Below are 23,127 nucleotides of genomic sequence, written 5' to 3' on the forward strand. Positions count from 1 at the left end.
ACTTGCCCTCAACAGGTATGTATAAACGAGATTCAAGCTTATGGCTTATGAGAACATTTCTCAACTCGTTCTCCCATTCCCTGAAGTTTCTGAGATTTAGCCTAAAATTTAGTTTCGTTGGCAAAATAGTGTTGTCATTATAGTTATTCATCTACAAACAAAAACAAAACGAGGCAAAGTTCATTAATTATGTTTAATAATTTTAAAGTACCATAAACGATTTAAATTGGTAACTTTCAAGCATTTATTCAATATTAAAATGATCCCTATTGAATTAAATGATTCCAAGACCCTTTATTTGTGTAATAGTTGACCGGACTGAGGCCCTACCATCAAGCATTACATTTTCAAGGTGAGTAAACTCTTTACTGATTACAACTCTTTGTAACTCTTGGTTGAATAATTAACCATCACATGTTTAATTATTACACTTAGCTTGAAGGTTTTAAATGCTTTAGGTAACCTTGTTGAGTATAACCAATTAAATGTGTAGAACGTGATCTACCCCAAATTACCTACGATAACAAGTGACACTCTGCTGAGGCCGACCCATCACTCATGATCTAAGGATTGTTGGGTATTCAATTGGAAAAGCAACCTCAATACTACTGGGACCTAGATTCAATTATGTTGTGATTATTTAGTGAACTCTAACGCATCATCAATCAACATAAAATAAATCTAACATGCATAATCTACTAATGCATAAATAAAACATGACATAGTATGGCCCCTTAATCCTAAGAAAACTAATAAAGCAGAAAAATGCTCCCACTTGAATCTTCATGGATCTCATCCACCTTATTCCTTTGGGCCTCCACTCCATTGGCTTCTTGGATCAAGTGCAACCTGTAATATTACTATATTCTAACTACTACTTAAATAAAATAAAATAAAATTACAAAAATACTTAACGGTACGCAGACTGTATTTAGATTACAAAAACACGAAACGATGCGCAGATCGTATTTAGAATCTATGGGCCATACTAGTCTATATATAGCAATAAATAATATCATATATTATAAAGTGCCACATAATAAATCACTCATCATGCTTTTCTAAACTACAACATCGAATGCTCATAATTAAGAAAACACGACACAAAATATCTCATATTTTTAATTAATTAATTACTGCAATTAGATAATATCATATATTATTTCTAACCAATCATAAAATATCATATATTTTATTTTAGGTAAGAGATAGAATCAAATCATATTTAATTATGGAAGATAAATCATATTTATTTTCCATGATTATCCTAACTAATTTAGGAGATTCTATCCTAATTGCTAGCCAATCACATATTTTAAATCAATTATTATCCAAAATTAATTATGGGATAATCTCATTAAATCAATCATTATCCAAATAGAATCTTTTGCTCCATAATTATCCAAACTTAACAAAAATAACAACTTTAATTTTGTTAATTATCTTTTCAAAATCAAAACTTATCTTTTATTTATTTATTTATTTTTGAAATCTAATTTTATATTAATTTTTTTTTAAAAAAAAAATAGGTGCGCCAGCCACCGTGGTGTGGCCAGCCGAAGCCAGCCACGGTGGCCAACCGAAGCACAGCAACGCAGGAACAGCAGCAGCAGCACACGCAGCTGGTGGTGCATTGTTGTGCTGCTCCTATTCGGCTTCTGCCTAGCCCCCCACCCTCCTGGACCACCACCGGTGCGGTAGTCGCCGTGGCGGCGCCACCCAGCCGCGGCTGCCGCACCCAAAACCCCTTTTGTTTTGTTTTTTTTTTTAATTTTTTTTTATTTTAATTTAAATAAAAACAATTTTATTAAAATTAAATTAGTGTGGTCCTTCTAATTTTAAATCAAATCATATTTAATTTCAAAATTAGAGTTCTTCACGAATTTAATCCCAGTTCAATTTAACTTTTAAATTAAATAATTTGATCATGAAAAATTCATAATTTAACATGAAATCAAATAGATTAAATTCTCTAAACATAAAACTTTCGAATTAAATCAAAACCAAAAACACAAATTTCACAAATTAGGGTTTATGATTTCGAAATTTTCGAAATATTAGGGTGGGGGGGTCGAATTTTTTTGAATAATATAGGGCAATTTTCGGACCAATATTGGAGCAAATTAAACAACTTTTAATGATTCTATATTGTTAAATCACATTTAATATAATAATTGACCCATAATTAAATTATTCTCCCTCCTAATTGAATTAAAATTGTGGATTATCAAAAAATTAATGTTCAATATATGTACATGCATAGGCTAACTGATACCACTGTAGGAGTTTATAGGTACGAATGCGGAAAACATGAATCATATTCATATAGCACCTAATCCCAAGATCATGCATAACACATAAAAGAATTAGAATTAATACCTTTAAAGCGTGATTCCACAAGTGATCGAGCAAGAACAAAGGGAGATAAAGAACCCCAAGCGTGATTCCTCTACTTGGTCATTAAGACCTCCACTAATGCTAGTTAGTCGCGATTGAACTCTTCAATCGACTTTCTATGGAGAAGTACGAACAACGAACTAGTCACGAACCACCACGAACGCCATTAGGGGTGGCCGGCCGCAAGTCCAACGGGGGGGGGGGGGGGGGGGGGAGGGGTGCCGTGAGAGAGAGAGAGAGGAAGGTTAGGGTTTTTGGGATTTTTGGTTGCCTTGATTCACAATTCACTGTAAGTTAATTGTGACTTAACTTTTCAACCCTAGGCATGGATCTTATTTATAGATCACATCTCTAAATAAGAGTCCATGACAAAGCCCAATTCCATTCATGATTAGTTAAATGCTCATAAGGCCCATTAATGGGCTTCTTACTTGCTTAACCCAATACCTTTGTGTGTGACCTCATAGGATCCATTCTAGCGGGTTTTGGACTATTTTACTAGTCCAAAGATCATCTCTCATAGTCTAGCAACAGATGATGACGCCCCAAGAGAATGAACTTATTATCTCCATAATAGTGATCCTTGATATATCTAGTAATTGCACTTATCGAAGACACAACTCTTTCAAGTGCTGCGACCACCACTCTCCTTTTCTGGCTCCCCCCCCCCCCCACAATTAAAAATACCTTAAAACCACCTCCCTCACTCCCGCAAACCTCCGAAAACCCCTCACCCACCACTGAAAACCCTAGCCACAAATAAGGTTTTGGGGTGGGCTAGGGGCGGTTTGGAGTTTTGGGATTAGGGGAAGGGTTCTTTGATGGTTGCGTAGGGGAATGGGAGGGAGTTTCGGGGAGGAGGGAAATCGACAACGCCAGGGGTGGGGGAGGGGTGACGGGTCGACATGGAGGGGTGGTTGGGCTAGGCAGTGAGCCGATGGGGAAAGGGAGGGGCTGATGTTCTTTTTTAGACCAATCAGGACTTGACATAGGCCGAGTAAACCTGATATAATATGTTATTGACTTTTGCTGACCGATTTGAGATTGAAGAAAGAAAATGGACCCCAAAATTGGGATTATTCCAGAATAATCCAAAGTTGGGATTATTAAAAAAAAATAGAGCAAAGTTGGGATTATTAATATCAATATTTCCTTTTATTTATGTACTTCGTATTTATTTATTTAAAATTTTGAAACCCTTATTCGACTTTTGGGTTAGATGGTTCTGGCCTAGATAATGCGAAATTTATTTATTTATTTATTTATTTTCATATCAGTGTCAAATACCAATCTCTTAAATATACAACAAACTAATCTCGATGGTTTTATAATTAGAATGTGAACCGTCTAAAAATCAAAGAAATAAAATTATTAAAATATAGAGAAGATATATTAGGTAATATTCACTATAAATAAATAAAAAAACCAAAAAAAAAAAAAAAAAAGGAAATTCTCTTTGGTGAACTCCAACTTTTTAATTTTCTAAGTTATAAACATTTTAAAATTTTATTATCAGGGTAAACCTATATTATTGATTACCATTGATAAGTGTTATTTTAATAAAAATCCTTAATTATAGTTAGTTTTTTATTTTATATAATTAAATTATTATAAAAGTATTTTTCCAAAAAAAAAAAAAAATAACCAACTCCTCCACCCAACCTAGCCACCGGCAGGCGACAGCCCCTCCCTTGTCGGTGGCCATGCCTCTGCCGAAGACGCCCGACCTCCCCCATCCTTGCCGGCGACGCCTAACCTCCCCCGCCCCACCTTCTCTCTTTCCCCCATCCCGACATCTCCGAAACCCAGATCCCAGCATCCCCAACCACCGGCCCCCTAACTGATTCCAGCCACCATGTTCCTTCCCCTCCCCGATTACGACCACTAACTCCCTTCCCCTTCCCGATTCTGGCCACCCTTTCCCTTCTCCTCCCCATTTCTGGCCACCCCCTCCCTTTTCCTCCTCGATTTCAACAACCACCAACCCCAGCTCGCAATACCATCGAAAGCAGCGCTTGTGCTGCTGCTCCTCCTTCTATTTGCAAACACACCATCCACAAACGATGCTGAAAATTCCTCATTCGTTCTATCAATCTTACCCATTAATCCCGCCATAAATTTCGCTGAACCCACCTTGTGTCGCCGTCGATTAGATTACCTTGCTGGTTTTAATGGGTTTTTCGTGGGGGAGGGGGAGGTTTCGAGGAAGGGGGTTTGTGGTTCAAGGGGTACGAGACAGGCTGAGCCGAGGGTGGTTGATGCGATGCCGACACTGGGGGAGGAGGGTCTTTATGCGGCCTGTGTCCGGCAGGGAGTAGGGAGATCGGGGTTGGGGGGTATGGGGTGGCTGGTTGGCTAGCTTAGGGGAAGAGTGGGTTGTGGGATTTTTTTTTAAAAAAAAAATTATTAAAAAAATATTTCTAAAAAAAAAAAAAAACTAACTATGGTTAAATATCTATTTAAAATATATCATTAATGTTATAGTTGACTTAATATAAAAAATTTAGGTTTATCATTGATAATAATATTTTAGAACGTTTACCACCTAGAAAATTAAAAAGTTGGAGTTCACCTAAGAGAATTTCCCAAAAAAAAAAAAAAAAAAAAGGAGGATCCTTATAGTAGCCTAATACGTTTGACTTTTATTATTGACAATTAATTTATGTTTTAATTATCATTGATAGCTAAAATTTTACAATTTATCAAATGTGACATGAATTCACTTTTACAACAATTCACCAAATGTGACATGAATTATTCACTTTTACAATTCATCAAAGGTGACAATTGCTTTCTAAAGATCACATTTTTACCTAATAATTTGATAGACATATTTAAAGAAGATGATAATCAGTGAAGTTTCAAGGTGAAGAAAGACAAGGTGGTTGGTAGGGTTTAGGGGGCGAAGGTCGGAAGGAAATGATGTGGAGAATGTAGACGATTTTGATTTTGATTAAGTGCTCATTTTGATTTTTGCACTATTTACATACATAATTTTGATCAATGTTTGTGCATTATATGTTATATAGAAACATAGCTATATGGTAATTGTTAAAATTATCCACATTTAGTGTTAATACCTATTTAAAAACATATTTCATGATAAAATTTGTGTTTTATACCGTATGGTACTAAAAAATGATGGTTAAAGTTAGTAATAGTCAAATGTGTCAATTATTTAGAAACGAAAGGAGTATAATTGTTGGATGAAAGGACATTATTGTAATTATTTAGAATAGGATATATTTCAAAATGTAAACAAATAAATTAGAGAAATTCAAAGTTTTTCAACATGTGAAACAAAATACTACTCCGGTATAGACCTGACAAACGGGTCGTTCGGGTTAGGTCAGTTTCGGGTCGGGTCAATTCGGATTTCGGGTCAGATTCGGGTTAATGCTTATTCGGGTCGGGTATCGGATAAACACTTCGGGTCGAGTTCAGGTCAGGTCAATTCATGTCAGATCAATCTTCGGGTCCCAATGTCGGGTCAATCTTCGAGTACAGTTGTTGAGTCAAGTTATGGTCAGGTCATGTTTGGGTCGAAACTTTGGGTCAAGGCATCAAGCTCAAATAGTTAAATTTATTATTGTTATTGTTATAATTACTATTGTTTTTAATAAGAAATATAAATCTATGTGTCAACATCATTGTTATTATTGCCGAGAGTTATTATAATATTATTATTTCATATATATAATCACTATCATTGATTAATTATTCAGAATTTCAAATTAGTTCGGGACTTCGGGCTTGTTCTCTTAACGACTTCACCTTATAAAAATAAGTTTAAGGTCTAATAACTTTAAATAAGTTCATATTAGTACATATAAGTTACTATAAGCTTATAAGGTCTAATAAGTTTAATAAGGTTAATAAGTTCTAATAAGTCAAAACAAGATCTAATAAGTTTTAATCAAGTCTAATAATAAGATTCAATAAGTTTTAATAAGTTCAATTAGGTCTATAAGTTCAATAAGGTCTAATAAGTTCTGATAAGTGCAGTTCCAATAACGTGAAGAGATTACACCGTACGTAAAAAGTGATGGAAAAGAATTTAAAGGTAACACTTAAAAAAAGAAGAGTAATAGCAATAATAACAGTAACAAGTTCTGATAAGTGTTTATTAGGGTAAAGTAATTAAGCCCTAAATTAGTTAATTAGGTTATTTTGAGTATCTGTTAATTTTAAAGTCGGGTCATTTCGGGTAAAGTTCGGGTCTCTTCGGGTTTCGGGTCTATTCAGGTCAATCAATTCAGGTTAAGATCGGGTCAGGTCAATTTAGATATCGGATCACTTCGGGTTGGGTCAATTCGGGTATCGTGTCAATTCGGGTGGGTCAAGTTCGGGTTATCTTCACTTCGGGTCGGGTCGGGTCAGCTTTGTGTTCGAGTCAATTTCGGGTTGATGTTTTTGGGTCAATTACGGGTCACAGTTCGGGTCAGGGATGCTAGCTCTAATCCGGTATGTATGTCTCTGGCAATTTCGTAAATAATAGAGGTGATCGTTTGCGGGTTTGGACGGAAAACGGGCCAGGCCTATACTTCATTTTTTGTCCAACGGGCTTATTGTAGCTAACCCAAGCCCTTTTATGCGGGCTTGATAAATTGTCCAAGTCCGCTTTATTAACGGGCCGGGCTTGCCCGCGGGCTCACGGGCCTAAAATATTTGTTTTACATATATCTAGCGCTAATTAATTTTTTGATCATTTACTTATGTTAATATTATTTTGATTAGGTTATCTTAAAAATTTCTTGATCACTAATGATACTAGGAAAAAACATATTTAACTTGTGACATATGTCAGTGAAAAATACGAAAGAATGAACTTATTTAAATGATAAAATATAAAATTGAAGTAAATAGTTGTACCTAATAAAAGCTTGGAGTCCAATATAGTCTCTTTGTATTTATTTTCTAAAATATACTACATAATCAACTAACTAAAAAATCATTAAACTATTAATTTTTGAAATAAACGGGCCGGGCGGGCTAGCCCACGATACATATTGTCTTGTCCATATTCGCCCATTTATATTAACGGGCCGGGTCTAGCCCGCCCAAATCTTCAATTTTTTTCAAAATGGTTGTCCAAGCCTGCTTAATTTGCGAGCCGGGTTGGGCGGGTTAACCCGTTCATAAACAGCTCTAGACTAAATAAGTAGCGATACCTGTAATTTTACAAATTTAACCTTTTGAAAAATAAATTTTGTTTTTCATTTCGAGAAATTGGGTGGCATCACCAAGTAATCAGAAACAAAAGGGTCCTCCTCTCTCTCAGTTAAGCGCACTCCACGGTCTCCGTTGAGCGACTTCTGATATTTCCATTCTCCATTGAAGCAGCTTCTGAGGTGAATATCAGTCTCACAATCTAGGGTTTATCGTTAATTTTATTGCCAGTATAATCAATTTAGGTTTCTTCTAAAGTGGACTATTGAACCATTGGTTATAATTTATAAGGTTATGATACATCATAATATACGATTTTGTTGCTAGTTTAGAAACTTATGTGATTTTTCGAACTATGAATCAAATTTGATATTTGAATCAAATTTGCCTTTATGTTAGGATGGAACTATGAAATTTTACCTTTTACTAAACTTATAAGCCTAATTTGCTAGTTGAATCAAATTTGGTTTCTAATGTGTTGTAATCGATAAAGAGTTGGTCAATGATAATGGTTTTGAATTATTTTTTTTTCTTTTCTGTTGAAATTTATGGATTAGTTACGAGCCTAAAGTTTTGTTCATGGCTTCATGCTCTGTGTATGTTCAACTTATTTTGGATGTAGTTTGTAATATTGAGTATATTCTTATCATAAAAATTTTATTCATTCATTTTTCTAACAATTTTGGTTGAGCTTGTGTATTGTTAGATAATTCTGGTGACTTTGATCTTCGAAATGGAAATATCTTGTTATTGATTTTGGTTAGATAGTAACCTACCAATGAAGTTTTGAAAAGAATGGGTGCTGAATTAACTAATGAAAGTTGTTTGGTAATATAAATAATTTACTCTCTTGTGGTTACTTCATGTAAGTTTGCTTTTCTTTCAGCCTTTCAAGAAAAGATTTTTTTGCAACACCATTTTAAAAGTGCTAAGTTCTGATCCTATTTTCTTTATAATATCCAAGTCTTGTAAATATGATATGATTATATGATATTAGATTTGTCAACATTTTATGTGATAACATTTGCTTTAAATGTGTTATTAAAAGAATAGTTTTGGCTCAAGTCTTTCTGCAGTCGCTCCCCGGTGGTATCTCTCATTTTATGGCACTCTGTACACCCGGTGGTTGTCACCTCATCAACCCCAAAATTAGGGTTTCTCCAACTACTCTCCATCTCCCTGCCCAATTACCCATCTTCAACAACCCCATTTCTAAGAATCTCAAATTAACGAACTCAGTTACTGCAACTCCTCGAGCTTCAATGGCGGATGACAACGGCTTTCCTGCCACTTCCGCCTCCCAAAACACCGGTGATCATCTTCACTAATTATACTCTCATTTTATGTTCTTTTTTTATGTTTTATATATTGAAAATTTTGCAATAGCTAAGAAATTGAAGTTGACTTTAGTTGCCCAATCTTTTTTTATACGAAGTACATTTAATCAGGTTTTTGATTATTATCTCTCTTTATTTTTTGTGGTGTTCTGATTAGTTCGTCGAATTGGAGAGGTGAAGAGAGTAACTAAAGAGACAAATGTGTTTGTGAAGATAAACTTGGATGGTAAAGGGGTTACTGATAGCAGGACTTCAGTCCCTTTTCTGGATCATATGTTGGATGTCAGTAATTTCATATCCTATTTGCTTATTATATTTGTCTTTGTTTTCTGAAGGCTGAAGATATTCTGATTATGGATTTTTGTGTATATAGCAATTGGCTTCACATGGGCTATTTGATGTACATGTGAGAGCTACGGGTGATATTCATATCGATGATCATCACACTAATGAAGATATCGCGCTTGCCCTCGGAACGGTATGCTCAGAATTTAGGTCTAAAAAAAAATATATATATATATATATATACAAAATTTATTTTGGGCATTAATCATTATCTTCCATGAAATTTGATTTAAACTCGTTATGTGTTAGGTACTTTAAATAGCTAGTGATGCAATTGCGTTAGTTTGCACAACTACGTCTAATTTTTTTTAATTTTAATTTTAATTTTTTTTGCTTTTTTGGGTTGCTATAATTTAATTATCAATCGAGTCTATGAGTTTAGTTTGTTGCTGGTGTATTGCTGGCTTTTACAACTAAAATCTAGATAAAAACCCAGCTTAAATGCTTTTTACATTATAATTTTTTGATTTCTTGATGTAGGCTTTGCTACAAGCTCTTGGTGACAGAAAAGGAATCAATAGATTCGGTGACTTCTCTGCACCTCTGGATGAAGCTTTGATTCATGTGTCACTGGTATGTTGTCATTATGTACACTTTTAGTATCTTATACTGTTGTACACTTCTATTCCATAAATGTACCAGCTGAGTTGTTGACTGTACATGAGGTTTAAGTAAGGATGTACGAAGTATTCAACTTTATTCAATAATGTTTTGTTGGGCTTTTGAGGAGAACCATGGTGACCTTGTAAACAAGCTGAAGCACATTGATTTTTGTTAGAAATTTGGCCATTAGCTGATATTAAAGTATTGTTTTGAGTATTTTTTCCCTTAAACTTTTTCTGTATTTTTACTAGCATGTTTATCCTCTCCTTTTATCTTCATATAGCCCTCTTTTATAAAACTTTCACGAACTTGATTTTAATGTTCTCATTTTGTGTTTTCACTTTACGCTGCCCTTGTCTTTTGCTCTTAAGTTTTTTCTCTTTTTTTTTTGTCCATTTTCATTTTATCACTTTTCTATCTTTGTTCCATTTTTTTTAAATGGTTCCTTATGACGATTCATGTTAGTCAACCCCAAATCATTTTGGGATTAAGGCTTTGTTGTTTTTGTCATCAATGTTTCCCTATGGAATGATGAAGGAATACAAGGTGTCCCAACTTCAGAATCCTTTGCAGTCTGTTAGATATTAGTTATAACTGACACAGTTGGTTTAATGACATGTGAAATTTATGCCCTAACTAACTCCCCTTCTCCCCCCCTCCCCCCCAACCAAAAAGTGTAAAGAAAAACAATCTTGAACTGTGATGGAGATTCTTAATGGAGTGGATATACCCATGAATGGTTTTATGATTCTTGGGAGGGTTTAAGCAAGCCAAAAGATGCACAGAGAGAAATTAGAATATCATTTGTGTTTGATAGATATAAAGTTGTATACATTGTTACTTGCAATGATAACCAGAGTTGGGAAGTGCCCACTGAAAGATATCTTTTTTTGGAAGTTGGATGAAGCTGATGCTATGAAGGCTTTAGAATGAGCCTTGAAGTGAATGAAATAGATATAAGAAAAGGAGACAACTCTTTTATGAACTATATCATGAACAAATCTTCTGCACAACATTCATGAGATTGTATCCATTCTTGCATGCTGTGAGATCATTAATGTTAGGTTTTTGAAAAAGACTATAATTTGTACCACTGATCCAAGATTGAAACTCTAATATGAATTAAGTCTAATGCTACAATGACTTGTCATTTATTTGAGTGACCATGATTGAACTACTGGTGGTTTAGGAAATATGGATAATACCAATGAAAGAGTAAAGGACAAAAGTCATGTAGTTTGCCAGTTGTAACTCTGAAAAAGACTTTAAACTTGGAGGACAAGAATTTATAATTTCGTAAATGCTAAACAAGAGCTGAGTCAGTAACACATATACCATACCTTCGTGCCTTTCTAATTAAATTGGCTAAAATTAGCAATAAGAACGCAAGAGATTTCTCCATGCTTGTTTCATTATGCAAACTAGGCAGTAAGTCTTCCTATTTGTTTGAAGAAATATGTCAGAAGGAATCACCAAATTCCTCTCGGTCCCTAAATAATTGAGGCAAAAAAATATGGCACTCTCATGTCTGTGGAAAGTAGCATAACTGTCAATGAACAGTACTCTTTTGGAGGGGGGACACAGGCTAAAAAGTAACTGATTGTGACTTCTATGAATGAATGGAATTTGTCAGTATTCCTGAAACCAATTTTTGAGTTATGACAGTGAGTGTTTGAAGGACTCACTTATTTGAAACATAATTTGTGCTTGGCATGAAATATGCATGTTCTGATCTATTAGGGTAAATCTATATAATGATTTACTTTCGTGCATTGTTGCTGTCATCTAGAATGTCTGAACCCTGAGAAACCAGAAGACATGAAGGAGCAAAGTGAAGGATCTGATTTTTTTCAGCCCTTTGGCTCTGAAACAACAGGATGATAAGCCAATGCTAGATCTTGTTGTCTGTGTTTGTTTGGCCATGACACTTTGGGTTGTTGGTTTTTTTGAAATGTTGTTTGTTGTTCAGTTACTTAAATGAATATAGAAAACTGTTGCATTTAACTTCTTAACAGGTGTGTATATTATTCATGTTTTACCTGAATAATAGATCAGTTATATGAATGAACAATGTATACATTTTATTGCAATTTGCAAAGCTTCAACTTCCTTTGAGTTGCTTCTAATGTTTATTGAATTTTTGAGGCACACGTGTTTCTGTTTCAGGATTTATCCGGAAGACCCCACTTGAGCTATGATCTACAAATACCTACTGAGAGAGTTGGAACTTATGATACCCAGGTTATTTCTATACATCTATGACTTAATTATTCTTGGGATAAGTAGTACATAATTTTTTTTTCGAGTGTTTATTATTAGGATATCAGTGTATAATGTCATAAGTTTAATGCCTATATTTTGGCAAAATAGGCTGGTTTTGTCACTCCTGCACTTTATTAGTTGGCAAGCAAATTTGCTTAGAGTGTCAACTCTGTTTAGACATTGATTACCTAACTGTACTCATCTCTTATTCTGATTATATTACTTTTTCCCTTACAACCTGATTTTGGAAGTTAATAATTTGTGAAGATAGCGTTTTTGCAAGTTGGCCTTCTTATATTCATTTTTGTAATTGATAGGTCTGCTAATTTTCTGGGAAATATGTTGCGGTTTTCGCATATATTAGTTGCTGCATTGGTTTTATTAAAATTTATGCCTGATCTTAATGTTTCTACTTAACATAAGCTGCATACAGACTGAACACCTTCTATCCTAGCCAATTATGCTAAGATGACTTTATCTAATAATGTGTTTTTCACCATTACATATAAGTACTTTGAAAAACTAGTTCATTTTGGCCGGCTGTCCTGCATTTTTTTTTTTTTGCAAGAATGATTTGTATAACTTACCATGAGGTCTCTGTATTTAGCTTGTGGAGCACTTTTTCCAGTCTTTGGTGAATACTTCTGGCATGACGCTTCACATTCGGCAGGTTTGTTCTCTTTCTTACAGTAGCAGCCAAATTAGATAATAATTCAGCATCCTTGGTGAATTTAAAAACTTTTGTGAATAAATGTAATGCATTCTAGTCACAAGCTATGTTAATCATGCTCTTACAAGTATTTCACAAGATTTTGAAGCTTTATAATATCCTTTTTTCTTGTTATTTGTCAAAGAGTCAAAGATCATACACAAGTATTCATTTTGTTCATGGTGGGTAGGTGATGGACATGGGTAATTTCGTAATTGAGCTAGGCATGATATTCATTGTTCACAGTTAATATACGTAGTACTTATTTATTAACTTAAAAATAGAAAGCTTTATAAAAATATTGAAATGAACAATGAATGCTCGTCGTATAAAATAAAAAACTTCAGGCCTTCAGCTTTCTTCATTATTTTGTGCAATTGAGAGAGTATTGACATTTCATTTTTATTGATGAAAGAAAATTTTATCTATGACACAGCTTGCTGGGAAAAATTCTCACCACATTATTGAGGCAACTTTCAAGGCCTTTGCCAGGGCTCTCAGGCAGGCTACAGAATATGACTATCGTCGTGCAGGGACAGTGCCAAGGTTTGTAATTTTAGCACAAAATAAACATAGCTGACATCAGACTTATCAACCTATGAAATTCACACCTGAGTCGGCCATTATGAACTTTTTTATGGTTGGAGTATATTTCTCCCGGACTTTGTTGCATATGATTGTGTTTAACTCAATTATGCCATCGCCCCCCCCCCCCCCCCCCCCCCCCCCCTCCCCAAGGATTGGTGTTGATACAAATGATCATTTAGTTAACTGTCACATTTTGTCTCGGCTTATTCCTGGAGTATGCTGATGGGGTTTACCATTGCACCCTGATATAATTGGGTAACATGATATTTTGTCCTGTATCTTAGTTCTGGTCTCCTGTATCAATCTGTGCAGAAATTTGCTAGTAGAAATTTTGGTAGTCTTATGTATCCATGATGTAGTAACCATGAGACTTCAGGGTCTTAGGAAAGAGCGAATGAGGCTAAGCCCTAAAGGTACTTTCAGAGTATCCAAGTAATTAGAGGATGAGTAGTTGCATGAAAGGAGTAAATTATTTATTTATGATGACCAGTAAAAATATGTTGTGGATGTGCTCTTTATTGTATTATTTATACACTGTTGTTGAGGATGGGAGGGAAAGCGTCTACTTCTCAACTCAATGAATATGCTTTAACTGGAAATTGGCAATCAGTTTCTTGGATACTCATTGTTGTCTGGAGCTTTGCCTTGTAGATGTATTTTCAAGATGTCTAATTGTGCTTTTCTGATTGGCCAGTTCAAAAGGGTTTCTATCACGTGCTTGATGACAAGTTCATCCAGGAATTGTGTCCAAGGCAATTTCCATTGCTTCTGCACCTACATGATGCCTCAACTTCTTAAAAGTATTCTATTTTAATGTCTGCAACAGCTAGGCTGATTATTTTTTTGGTTCAGACAGATCATCACGTCGCTTGACATATAAGTGCACACTAAGGGTGTGCTACATTTGCCAGTAATGTTGTTGGAATGCAAAGGCTAGGATCACAAATTTAAGTGAACAATAGAAGCCTTTTTTTTTTTTTTTTTTTTTTTTTTTTTTTTTTTTTGTATGTGATCTGAGCAACTTTTGTAGAAGTTATTAAACATGGTATTACTGTTGTATACGCTTGGATATTACACTCAAATTCAGTAAACATGTCTGTAGAGTATCTGAATTTTCTGTCCTCAGATTGGGCTTCATATAATGTATCAATGAGCAGCAAGCTGGGACCTCATATTTTCTGTTTTGAAATACTCCGTCTAATTTGTATCATCCATTATATAAAGGGCTTGCAAGATTCTACTAATAACTGTTATTTTTATGCTAAGCCTTGACTCATCAGGGTTCCTACTGACGCTCAATTTGACTCTATTATAATGCTGCAACTATCGACTTTCTCATATTCTCCCAATCCCTCTTGATTAAAGATGTTATTAATTTTAACAAAATGATTTCTAGAAAACAGGTTAATGTGACAATTTTAGAAAGGTGACCATGTTTCCGGGACAAAAAAAAAAAGGTGACAGTTCTGGATAAAGGGAGTATATATCAGCAGCAACTTGAGGCATTAAACCCAGAAAACAGGTTAATACTAGTAGTACATTGCAAAATCATAAAACCGAATGCCGGTTGATTATACAATTATGCCGAATCCACCTTAATATATAAATCATACCAGTTGTGAGACTGGTTGGACGACAATAAATATGTCAAAAGGTTGAAGAAAACGGTTACAGCTCTTTCAGTAAGAATGTACTATACACAAAGAACAGGGATTTCAAACTACACAGGCAAAGTTTGTCCAGCTACAAGTATTCTTCAACAATATCTAAATCGTGCAAGATCTCAGACTTGACTTCATCACTGAGTGAAGCTGATGGACCTGCCTTTGAATAAAAGCGAGCAAGCGATCTAAATACTTCCTCCAGCTTCATATAAGATTCCTGCAAGACCAAAACCCTCTTAGCAGAAAGCTTAGTGGTACTAAGATTATTTATCTTTGGCTCTGTCTTCATTATAAATCTTAAACTTAGTAGCGTTTAGAAATGTGATATATCAAAAGAAAAGGTGAGAAATAAATTTTGCAGTGTGCTATCATAGAACACTTACCTCTTTGACTACAGCTTGCTGCCCTCTCCAGTTACTTAAGTAATCTCGAATAGATTCTTTTGCGGCATCTGCAGTTCGTCTGAATTTAGACATCTCTTGTGGATCCTCCTTCAAGGACTCTCGAAGCGTTTTCAAAACTTCCCTGGCTGACTTTAGATAGGCTTTTGGCAACACTTTGCCTGACTTTGTTTTTTCATTGGGATCAAACAATGATTTGATTGGGCCCAATACACTGTCATCTTGTTGATTATCATCTGCTTTATCTACAGCTTTTACTGGTTCCGATATGATACCTTGTTGAAATGTTAAAATGGCCACCAATGAAGCTGCAGTACATAACTGTCTCCGATTCAATTGGGTTTCCCCAAGATATAGCACTGACTGATGTTCAGGCTCCCATTTGCCTGTTACACAAAAAGGACTGCATCTGTAAGGAAAGGATGTATTATGTTTCTTACTAGAAGATTATGTACTGGTCGCCGTGGTCAGTATAATTTTTATTTTTTTAAAGAGCTTTAGAAATTGCAGCAATGGATGCACCTAATGAAGCTTCCGTTTACTTTTTCGAATGTTGAAAATTCAAGAACTCAAGAGAACTTCCGAAAGACCACTAAATTTTCCTCCTCAAAGATTTTAGAGTCACAAAATAACCTTATCTTCCTAAAGTCTTCATCAAAGGCCATATAAATTCTAATATTCTCTTTATTCATACCATTTGTAATTGATTATACAAAAAATATAAAATTCATTAGCTTTCCAACGAAAAAATTGCATTTTCAAGTTTCCAAATTCAGTAAACCAAGCTCACATAGGAGAAGAGTTTAAACAAAATTTCATCTTAAAACCAATTAATTGACTATGGAATAACCCACCAAACTCGTACTAGTCCCTCTTCAGCTTCGACGTAAGACAACTAGTCCCAACTCCCATGTGGTGTATTATCTTCACAAAACTATTGGCTATCCTATTTGCATAACTAGACACTATGCAATGCAACCATACTATCATATGGATAAATGTATACCGGTATACCATATATAAAACTCAGGTTGCTCAAAATTTAAGGAGCGAAGAAAGAAAAAGTGCACGGTAAAACTTACGGTCTTTGTCGACTTTTATCGCCGCCTTGCAACTACTCGGACGCCCATTCCTGAGATAGGGCAGAAGGGGCGGCCAAGCTCGGCCCACGGAGAAAAATTCCATTTTCATAGTTCAATCCTAACATTCAAGGGTTTAGCAACACAATAGCAAACAAATTTGACTCAATCATCAGATTATGAAATATGAATATCAATACCAAAATTCTAGCACTTCTGTAATTATTATATAACCAAACAGTTCAATAAGCAATCCACCTTGGAACCACCATGGATTGAATTAAATTAACGATAGACATTAGATTGCGAAACTGTTATTCAATGATGATGAAAAATATCTTACCTAGGCTTCAATAGAGGAGAGAAAACTCAGAAGCAGGTTCAAATGAGAATTCAGAGTAGCCGCTTCAGTGGAGGAATGAGACAGAGGGGTGCTTGACTAGTTGACTGCTTGTGAAAAGCTTAAAAATCCTTTGATATTGCTATACTGTTGCTCGAATATATGGTTGTTAATTTGATACTCCTTCCGGTTCTTAATGGAGAAATTTTGATACTACTAAAATAATCATGTTTGATATTCGCTGTCTATTTAATTTTTTTTATTTTATTTTACAACCATCCAAATCCCACAATTATCGATATCAGTACTTGTTGCCTTATGCCGTTACTGTTTTTGTGAGTGGGGTCTACTCCAATGGCTAGTAGGGATGGAAGTGGGTCGGGTTAAATGAAAGACCCGCCCTTGGGTCGGGGATGGAGGGAGGTTTGCGGGTGATGGGGCGGGGATGGGTATAAAATGTGTACCCGCCGTGGGTGACGGGGCGGGCATGGACTTTAAGTAGACTCGCCCCATATCCGCCCCGCCCCGTACCCACCTTATACCCGCACCATATTTCTTTTAGAAGAGTTTAGAATTTATAAAACTTGATACCCCCTAAGACCCAATAAGCTTAAATAGTGAAACTCCCAATTTTCTTAACCTAATTTGATATAATTGTCATTAATGTGATACAATAGAGCATCAAGGCAATGGGTTTGGGACGATTTTGGGGCGAGTATGAGGTGGGTATGAATATTCAAGTGGGTGATGGGGCGGGGATGAATCCTATCTTGTACCCGGTGGGGCAGGTATGGATGTGGATATTGTAACCGCCACGGGAGGTGGGGCGGGGATGGGTATAAGATTTTTAGGCGGGTATGGGTATGGAGGTACCATCATCCGCATCCGACCCGCCCCATTGCCATCCCTAATGGCTAGTTCATAATTCTCCCCATTTAAATACGTTTCTTCAAGCTTTACTTTTTGCTCTAAATCTTTGCTTTGCATAATCTTTCTCGTAGCAATTGCATCAAACAAAAACACAATTTATTTCCTACAATCTACTGCGGTCTGCGAATTCATTGAACAAGGTAATTGGAATTGGCTTGGTTTGATTTGCGAGGGGATATCCAACGGGAAAAAGGTAATTACTTTGTTCAATTCGAACAATTTAGCAAATTAATATTCTACTAACGCTTTAATTAGTTTGAATTTAGTGTTTAGGAATGATGTATTCTCTATAATCGAATTTTTATTAGAGTAGTTTGTAGTTAATTGCAGCAATTTAATTTAGGATTTGTTATGTAAATTGAAATTAGGGATTTTTTTGTTGGGTGTCAGATTCAAGAAATTAATGTTGTAGGTTGGTACTTAATGTATATGTTAGTGTATTTGTTCATTAATTTGGTCAATTTGCAGGGAATTATATCTTTGATTAGGTCTTCACCCTCCAAAAACAAGAATTGTGACTGTGGCATTCCCATGGCAAGGCTGACCTCATGGACAAGAGAGAACCTTGGAAGAAATTAAAGTTCAAAGCATGCAACTTTTATGATCCAAAAACATAAACAAGGGGTTGCAAGTGCTTTGAATGGATGGATGAAGATGATGGGACCGATTGGCTAAGGGATGTGATCAATCAGTTGATATTGGACAAAAAACTGATGAAGGGTGAAATCAACTCACTGCAAAGAAAAGTAGAAAACCTTAGTAGCCAAATAAGGTGCTTGTTGACTAAGAATGACAATCTTAACCTGAAGTGCAAAGTTTTAAATGGAGTCTGAGGGATCGGAAGGGCAACAAAACAGTGCTGGGTTTTTTTGTTGTGGGTGTGGTCATATGTTGTAATTTGATGATGGTAGGAATGTTAGTTGTGCTTAAAAAAAGTGTAGGTTAGTAGCTGTAAGTCATAAGTAAGTTTGCTCAAATAATGAAGTTGGCAGTTTCAACTTGTAAGACCTTCAATTATGAATGAAAAATGCAGGCTTTTTGAGATAACAAACATAATTTGATATCATTGCAGTGTTAAATGCTTTAGTTACAAAAACTAGCTAAAATCAAGTACTTAGACATTACAGACAACTGTTCATACTTAAAGTTTAGAATTCAGTAAAACATAAGCTTGAAAGGGTACATATATAATTCACTTAAACTACTTTCTTTTTGCCCTTTACTTGCTTATTTGGGGGAATTGTTGTTGTTGTTGTTATAAATGCTTGAGATTGTTGGGTGCAGGCAGTAGGTTGGGAGCTTTGAGGTTGCTGCTGCTGATGTTGTTCTTGTGGTAATGACCTATTTGCAATACTCTATGGTCCAACACCTACTACAGTCTGTTAAAAAAAAAAAAAAGCCTCAGCATCAATGACATTTTAAAACTGACAGAACAACAAAGCAATGAACAAAATATGTTTACATTTCTGGCAGCCCTTTCTTCCTTTCTTCTCCTTTGTTCCTGTAACCATGAAGTATTCAGGACAATCTTGGTTGATTTTTTTTGGCTCAAAAGTTGATGGTGCTTTCCTAGGTGCAATACCACAAGTCTTGGCATAATGACCAAGTTGACCACACTTCTTGCACTTTTTCTGAAACTTCTGGGCCTTAGGTTGGGTCTCTTTGTTGTCTGTGCACCCTCTCCCTTTTCTAGCTTACTCTTCTTTGATTTAGGCCTCCCTAACATGACCCTAATGGGAGATGGGAGTGGTTGTCTAAGGTTTATCTTCTCCCAATGCTTTGGGCCTAGCATAGGCTTTATAGCATCCTCATAGGCTATAATATAAGTTGCCCTACTGTAATAAGCATCCACATAGTCATATGGGTTCACCCTCTTGTCCAAAATACATGCAAATCCATGTACACATGGAATCCCAATCAATTGCCAATGATAAGAAGAGCATGTCCTAAGGCCTAGGCGAACTTGCACTTGACTCCCATTCAACTCAACCTCATAACAATCCCCCCTAGACACATGTACTATGCAATACCTAGCAACCTTTTCCATTCTTTCTAAGACCTTAGTCACATAAGGCATATTCTTCCCATCCATTTTCTAAACTACTTCCTATTTCTTACTATTTCTCTTCATCATATACTTCCTCAACCACTCCATTTAAGTGAGAGTGGGTTAATCCCTTGCATCCTTGATATCAGCATTAAAAGTTTCACATAGGTTGTTTAATAGCATGTTGGACTTCAGATATCTGAAAAGGCATGTTTAGACTAGTGACTTTGTGGGATATTTGCTAAGTACTCACATAAGCATCCTCGATCTGACAAGTACTTTATGGACTCCATTGTAACATCAAAATCAAACTACCATATAAACCAAGACAACAAACAAGCTTAACTTAACCTCTTTTCAAACATAACGTACCATGACAGAACAAAACAACACAATCATGCAAAATGAGAATATGAGAAAACTATCCACAAACAAACCAAACAAAACACAACTGGCCAAACATAACAACTTAATTTTTGTACACTTACCAAAGTAGTAGCCCTAGCTGCATTCTAAAACAGATCTCTGAATGTTGAAACAGTGAACTGGAGCTTAAAATTAGCCCGTATATGCCTTACACAATATCTCTTCTCAGCCAATGGCACTAGCTGCTCAAAAGCTTCAAGCAACCCCTAGACCAAAAAAAAAAAACCTTGATTAAACACATAGCTTATATGATGAAAAGAGTTTCAAATTGTCACACTTTAGTTTAGAACATTCACCTTCTGTCTATCAGACATGAAAGTCAGACCTAAACCATCAGCAAGTGTAGTACCCCGTAATTTTAAAACGTATTTTCTAATTAAGTAATTGATTAGTATTCTCTTAAAAGGGTATTTTAGTAATTTATTTTACTATTTGAATTCGGAGCCAAAATGATATTTGAATTTTGGCGCCAAAAGTATTTTAAAAATAAATTATTATTGGATTTTGGATAAGATTTATTATCTTTTTATTTTATTTTAAAAATCGGATTATTTATATATATTTCAGATATTTTAATTAAGCAAAAATTATATTTTCCTATTTATTTAAAAGGGCCGAAAGTCCTATTTAATTAGCTAGTAATTTCGGATTTTCTAAATGTAGAAAATTTGATTTTTCTTGGTTAATTAATAAGTTAGTTTAATTTGGTATTTTGTAATTAATTATTTTCTACAAAATATATTATTTACACAATCATTTTTATTTCTTAAAAACTTGAAAAATATTTTCCTAAATATCTAAAGGGAGGTTTGAAAATATGAGCTTAGGAAAGCTCAAATTTTTAGCCACCATATTATATTTTGAGCAAAATTATTTTGGTAATTTTTGTATTTTAATTATCTCCCTTAAATCTATTATTTTCCTTAGTTTTACTTCTCCTAAATATTTGATCATCTTATTTTCCTACCTTATATCTTCCTTGATTATTCCTCAAGTAATCTCTTTTGCCATATTATTTTTCATGACAACACACTTTCCTTAATTCTATTATTCTTAATCACTTTAATATCAAAACTTTACATATTTCTTTATTCTCTTCTCAAGTAATTCCTTAATTCTTTTTACCATAATTCTTCCTACATTTTCCTACCATAATTCTTTCATTCATGAGACTATAAATAACCCCTCATACCTCTCATATTCTTCATACCAAACCCCAATTCTCTTCTTCTCTCTTATTCTTCTTTTCCCTAAATCTTTTCATACTTTTCTTTCTACTCTTTTCATAAATAATCAGCTCGTACACATTGGAAGCCAATTTTCGATAACTTCTGGTTGGTTTTTGGGGTTTTGATGTTTCACAAAAGATTGTTCCTCTCAAAAAAAATCCTAGGTTAGGCTCAAGAATCACCCAATTCGGAGTTATATTAAAGGAGTTATGGCCTCTGCAAGTTCTACCTATTCTTTCCAACGAAAATTCAGTTTTCTTTAATCCTATTCTTTTATCTTCTTCATGGTTAGTTTTCTAAAATACAAATACCTATTTCAAAGCTATAATTTTATATTAAAGTATTTTTTAAAAATAGTTTTATAGTCCATGCACATTAGATTTGAGTTTATGTTGTGATAAACTTATGGTTATGTTATTTGTAAGGTGTATTCGTGATTGAACTTTGAAAGTGCGAGTGTTGATTGATAATCGAAATCAAGGTACGTTCAGGTGGCTAGATACCTTTGAAAGTGATTGGTTTGAATAACATGTTTTATATGATTTTATTGCTGATTGAATTAAATTGATTTGAATTATGCTTTATGAAATAAATTATGTTTGGAGGTATTGATTTTAATAAATGTATTTTTGAAGGATTGCTTTCCATATCATGTTTTGAATGGTTTGAATTAATTATCATGTTTAAATAAAGGAGTTGAATTGAAAAGTTGGTTGAATTAAATAAAAGGTTTTTCAAAGGTAGAGTTACTGATTTTGAAAAGTTATTAATATGAGATTGAATTCTCAAGTATTTATTAAAAGTGTTGATTTTAAAAGAATGTTAAATTGAATATAAAGGATTTTTGAGTTATTCTATTATAAAGTTTGATTTTATTCAAAGAGGAATTTCATGAGAATCATTGAATTATTTATTAAAGCTAAGCATGATTATATTAATCCCACTATGCGGATTTGGTTGATAAGACTATGGACTTTGTATGACCAAGTCTTTCCTCAGGGATAGCCTTCTATATAAGGACACTAACTTGGGGGGTGTGCACACTTGGGTGAGGAATTGGTTTTAAAAGAGGAATTGGTTTTATTATTTATTCTATTGAAATATTGGATTATTGGTATTGTTTTCAAATCATGAATTTTGGAATTATTGGATTAATTATTGGAATTGGTTTTAAAAGCATCTTTGCAAATAAAATTGAGTTTACATTATCTTGCACTTATTGTACTTAGCATATTTTGCTAATTTGTATTTCCTATTTGTTTTGGTTCGCCCTGTTTACCGTAATGGTAAGTAGTGTTGACTATTTTCAGGTGGAGTCATGAATGAGCATATGGGAGTCCCGGGATTTGCTTCACCTAGTTTAGGAATCTTGGTCTCGTCTTTATTTTGAATAATCATAACAATGTTACTATTTTTATAAGTGTTAATAAAAGAAAGTTGAGTTTTCCGATGCAAGTTATGTTATTGAGTTAAGTATTTTAGTAGCCTTGCGTAATCACGCGGCGGTAACACTCCTATGTCTATCTCTATTGTATAATTATACGTATTATACTAGTATTTCCGTAGAGGGAGATTTGGGGGTGTTACAGCAAGATCCTTCT

The 23,127-nt window shown here is 34.6% G+C and overlaps 2 protein-coding genes across 2 annotated transcripts; one reads left to right on the forward strand and one right to left on the reverse strand.

The window, feature by feature from the left end:
* The first annotated feature begins 7,605 nt into the window (after window positions 1–7,605).
* Window positions 7,606–14,394, forward strand: LOC145582050 (imidazoleglycerol-phosphate dehydratase, chloroplastic-like). Its single transcript, XM_081639082.1, has 9 exons — window positions 7,606–7,748; window positions 8,632–8,877; window positions 9,061–9,185; window positions 9,277–9,381; window positions 9,729–9,821; window positions 12,018–12,092; window positions 12,721–12,783; window positions 13,259–13,368; window positions 14,105–14,394. The coding sequence occupies exons 2-9, from the start codon at window positions 8,670–8,672 to the stop codon at window positions 14,130–14,132; spliced, it is 807 nt and encodes a 268-aa protein (XP_081495208.1). The 5' UTR covers window positions 7,606–7,748; window positions 8,632–8,669; the 3' UTR covers window positions 14,133–14,394.
* Window positions 14,395–14,894: 500 nt separating this feature from the next.
* LOC145582052 (photosystem II D1 precursor processing protein PSB27-H2, chloroplastic-like) lies at window positions 14,895–17,092 on the reverse strand. Its single transcript, XM_081639083.1, has 4 exons — window positions 16,898–17,092; window positions 16,558–16,675; window positions 15,458–15,861; window positions 14,895–15,291 (listed from the first exon to the last, which is right to left on the reverse strand). The coding sequence occupies exons 2-4, from the start codon at window positions 16,664–16,666 to the stop codon at window positions 15,154–15,156; spliced, it is 651 nt and encodes a 216-aa protein (XP_081495209.1). The 5' UTR covers window positions 16,667–16,675; window positions 16,898–17,092; the 3' UTR covers window positions 14,895–15,153.
* Window positions 17,093–23,127: the final 6,035 nt, after the last annotated feature.

The sequence above is a fragment of the Chenopodium album genome, chromosome 15, assembly GCF_948465745.1.
Source record: "Chenopodium album chromosome 15, dcCheAlbu1.1, whole genome shotgun sequence".
Classification (NCBI taxonomy): Eukaryota; Viridiplantae; Streptophyta; class Magnoliopsida; order Caryophyllales; family Amaranthaceae; genus Chenopodium; species Chenopodium album.

Coding starts and splice junctions, on each gene's coding strand:
- LOC145582050 (XM_081639082.1), top strand. CDS start 8,670: ATGGCACTCTGTACACCCGGTGGTTGTCACCTCATCAACCCCAAAATT. Junction 8,878..9,060: donor TTCCGCCTCCCAAAACACCG/GTGATCATCTTC, acceptor TGTTCTGATTAG/TTCGTCGAATTGGAGAGGTG. Junction 12,784..13,258: donor TGACGCTTCACATTCGGCAG/GTTTGTTCTCTT, acceptor TCTATGACACAG/CTTGCTGGGAAAAATTCTCA.
- LOC145582052 (XM_081639083.1), bottom strand. CDS start 16,666: ATGAAAATGGAATTTTTCTCCGTGGGCCGAGCTTGGCCGCCCCTTCTG. Junction 15,862..16,557: donor GATAAAAGTCGACAAAGACC/GTAAGTTTTACC, acceptor TTTGTGTAACAG/GCAAATGGGAGCCTGAACAT. Junction 15,292..15,457: donor AGCAAGCTGTAGTCAAAGAG/GTAAGTGTTCTA, acceptor TTGGTCTTGCAG/GAATCTTATATGAAGCTGGA.